General features: G+C 53.6%; 1 protein-coding gene across 1 annotated transcript; it reads right to left on the bottom strand.

Moving 5' to 3' along the window:
- Window positions 1-750: 750 nt before the first annotated feature.
- Window positions 751-1683, bottom strand: LOC128949958 (olfactory receptor 14C36-like). Its single transcript, XM_054294851.1, has one exon. The coding sequence runs from the start codon at window positions 1681-1683 to the stop codon at window positions 751-753; it is 933 nt and encodes a 310-aa protein (XP_054150826.1).
- Between the last annotated feature and the right edge of the window lie 739 nt (window positions 1684-2422).

The following is a 2422-nucleotide window of genomic DNA, read 5'->3' as shown; positions in this document are numbered from 1 at the left end:
ATCCAAGGGACTTTGTGACAGCAAAGGGACATTGTGACACTGGGAGGCCTCATGGAATCATGGAGACCATTGTGACACCCTCAGACCTCATGGAGCTGTGGTGACACCAAAATGGCTGGGAGTGTGGATCTGCTGGAGGGTAGGAGGGCTCTGCACAGGGCTTTGGACAGGCTGGATCCAGGGCCCAATTGCAACAAGGTGAGATTTAACAAATCCAAGTGCCCGGGTCCTACACTTTGGCCACAACAACCCCTGCAGCACTACAGGCTGGGGACAGAGTGGCTGGACAGCAGCCAGGCAGAAAGGGACCTGCAGGGACTAATGGACAACAGGCTATACAGGAGCCAGCAGTGTGCCCAGGTGGCCAAGAAGACCAATGGCTCCTGGCCTGGATCAGGAATGGTGTGGCCAGCAGGAGCAGAACTGCTGTGCTGTCCCTAACCTGCTCCCAGCTCTGCACACAGACATTGCTGCTGCAGCTCCAGAGAAGGCAACAAAATGGGTATCTCTGCAGAAAACTTTTCTGGGACATCCTTTAGTTTATTTAAAGCCACTGAGAGCACAGGTCCTCATTGGAACAGTCTGTGGCCACAGTCAATGTGGAGAGAAAAGAAATGAGAAATGGCTCAAACAATGGCACTTATTTCTGGACAATATTAAAAAGTTAAAACAAAGGAATGAAACCACCAGACCCAAACACTGTCAAAGATGACTTTTAGTACAAGTGACTTGCAGAAACCTGCAAGCAGCTTAATGCTTCTGAAACCATGCAGTCATTAGTGTCCGCACTGCAGCCTTGAGCTCCTGGTTCCTCAGGCTGTAGATGAGGGGGTTCAGGGCTGGAGGCACCAGCGAGTACAGAACTGACAGAGCCAGATCCAGAGATGGGGAGGACATGGTGGGTGGCTTCAGATAGGAAAATATGATAGTGCTGAGGAACAGGGAGACCACGGCCAGGTGAGGGAGGCAGGTGGAAAAGGCTTTGTGCCGTCCCTGCTCAGAGGGGATACTCAGCACAGCCCTGAAGATCTGCACATAGGAGAAAACAATGAACACAGAACATCCCAGTCCTAAGGAGATGGAAAACACAAGAAACCCAAGTTCTCTGAGGTTCAAATTTGAGCAGGAGAGCTTGAGGATTTGGGGTACCTCAAAGAAAAACTGGCCCAGGGCATTGCCATGGCACAGGGGCAGGGAAAATGTGTTGGCTGTGTGCATGAGAGCATTGAGGAAGGCACTGGCCCAGGCAGCTGCTGCCATGTGGGCACAAGCTCTGCTGCCCAGGAGGGTCCCGTGGTGCAGGGGTTTGCAGATGGACACGTAGCGGTCGTAGCACATGACGATCAGGAGGAAATATTCTGTTCCAATGAAGAACAGAAAGAAAAAGAGCTGTGTGGCACATCCTGTGTAGGAGATGTTCCTGGTGTCCCAGAGGGAATTGTGCATGGCTTTGGGGACAGTGGTGCAGATAGAGCCCAGGTCGCTGAGGGCCAGGTTGAGCAGGAAGAAGAACATGGGCGTGTGCTGGTGGTGGCCGCAGGCTACGGTGCTGATGATGAGGCCGTTGCCCAGGAGGGCAGCCAGGGGGATGCCCAGCAAGAGGCAGAAGTGCAGGAGCTGCAGCTGCCACGTGTCTGCCAATGCCAGCAGGAGGAAGTGCCTGATGGAGCTGCTGTTGGACATTTGTTCTGTCCCTGCATGTGGTTCTGTAAGGAAAGAAATCATGGAATAGTTGGGTTTGGAGAAGTTTTAAAATATCCCAGCACAGCCTGGGGACAATTTCCCCCCACTGCCTACCCAGGGCTCTGCTGCCTGGAGCTGTCCCTGCCAGCAGCTCTTCCCTGTGCCCAGGGCTGGGCCCTGCCAGTGCTGCCAGAGCTCAGCCCAGCCGTGGGGGCTCAGCTCTACCCTGCAGAACCCTCCCAGCTCAGACACTGCCCAGGGGCAGCTCTGGCTCTGCAGGCACCGTCAGAGCAACCCTGAGGAGGCTGGAAAAGCGACACTGGTGCTGCATTTAAGGAACCCTGTGCTGATTTCTGTCTGTGCCTGGTTTAGCAAGATCTCAGAGAATTTTTACTATTTTTCTCAGCCTGAAATGAGAGATTAATATCTGTTTGCAGTTTCCATCCCAGCAACCCACGACAGTAAAATAAAAAATCATGTTATCCCCTTTTATGCAGCCCCTTCCCTGCTGTACTCCCTGTATAATCTAATTTCTGCAGTTAAATGCCTTGCTGGGAGCAGTCCTGAACAATGCAGCAGCCTCCCCACACAAGGACAACACTTCCAAGCCTTACCAGCTGTCTCCTCCAACCCAGATCTCATCCCCCAGTGCTGGGAGCAACTGCCAGGGCTGGTTGAGAGCTGTCCCTGGCAGGCAGCAGAGTCTCTGCCCCAGCACAGCGCCCTGGGCTGCAGGACC

Source organism: Melozone crissalis, unplaced genomic scaffold (genome assembly GCF_028551555.1).
Source record: "Melozone crissalis strain CALT ecotype California unplaced genomic scaffold, PUWL_Pcris_2 ptg000345l_1, whole genome shotgun sequence".
Classification (NCBI taxonomy): domain Eukaryota; kingdom Metazoa; phylum Chordata; class Aves; order Passeriformes; family Passerellidae; genus Melozone; species Melozone crissalis.
Note: the sequence above shows the minus strand (reverse complement) of the source record. Positions and strands in the feature narration are given on the sequence as shown.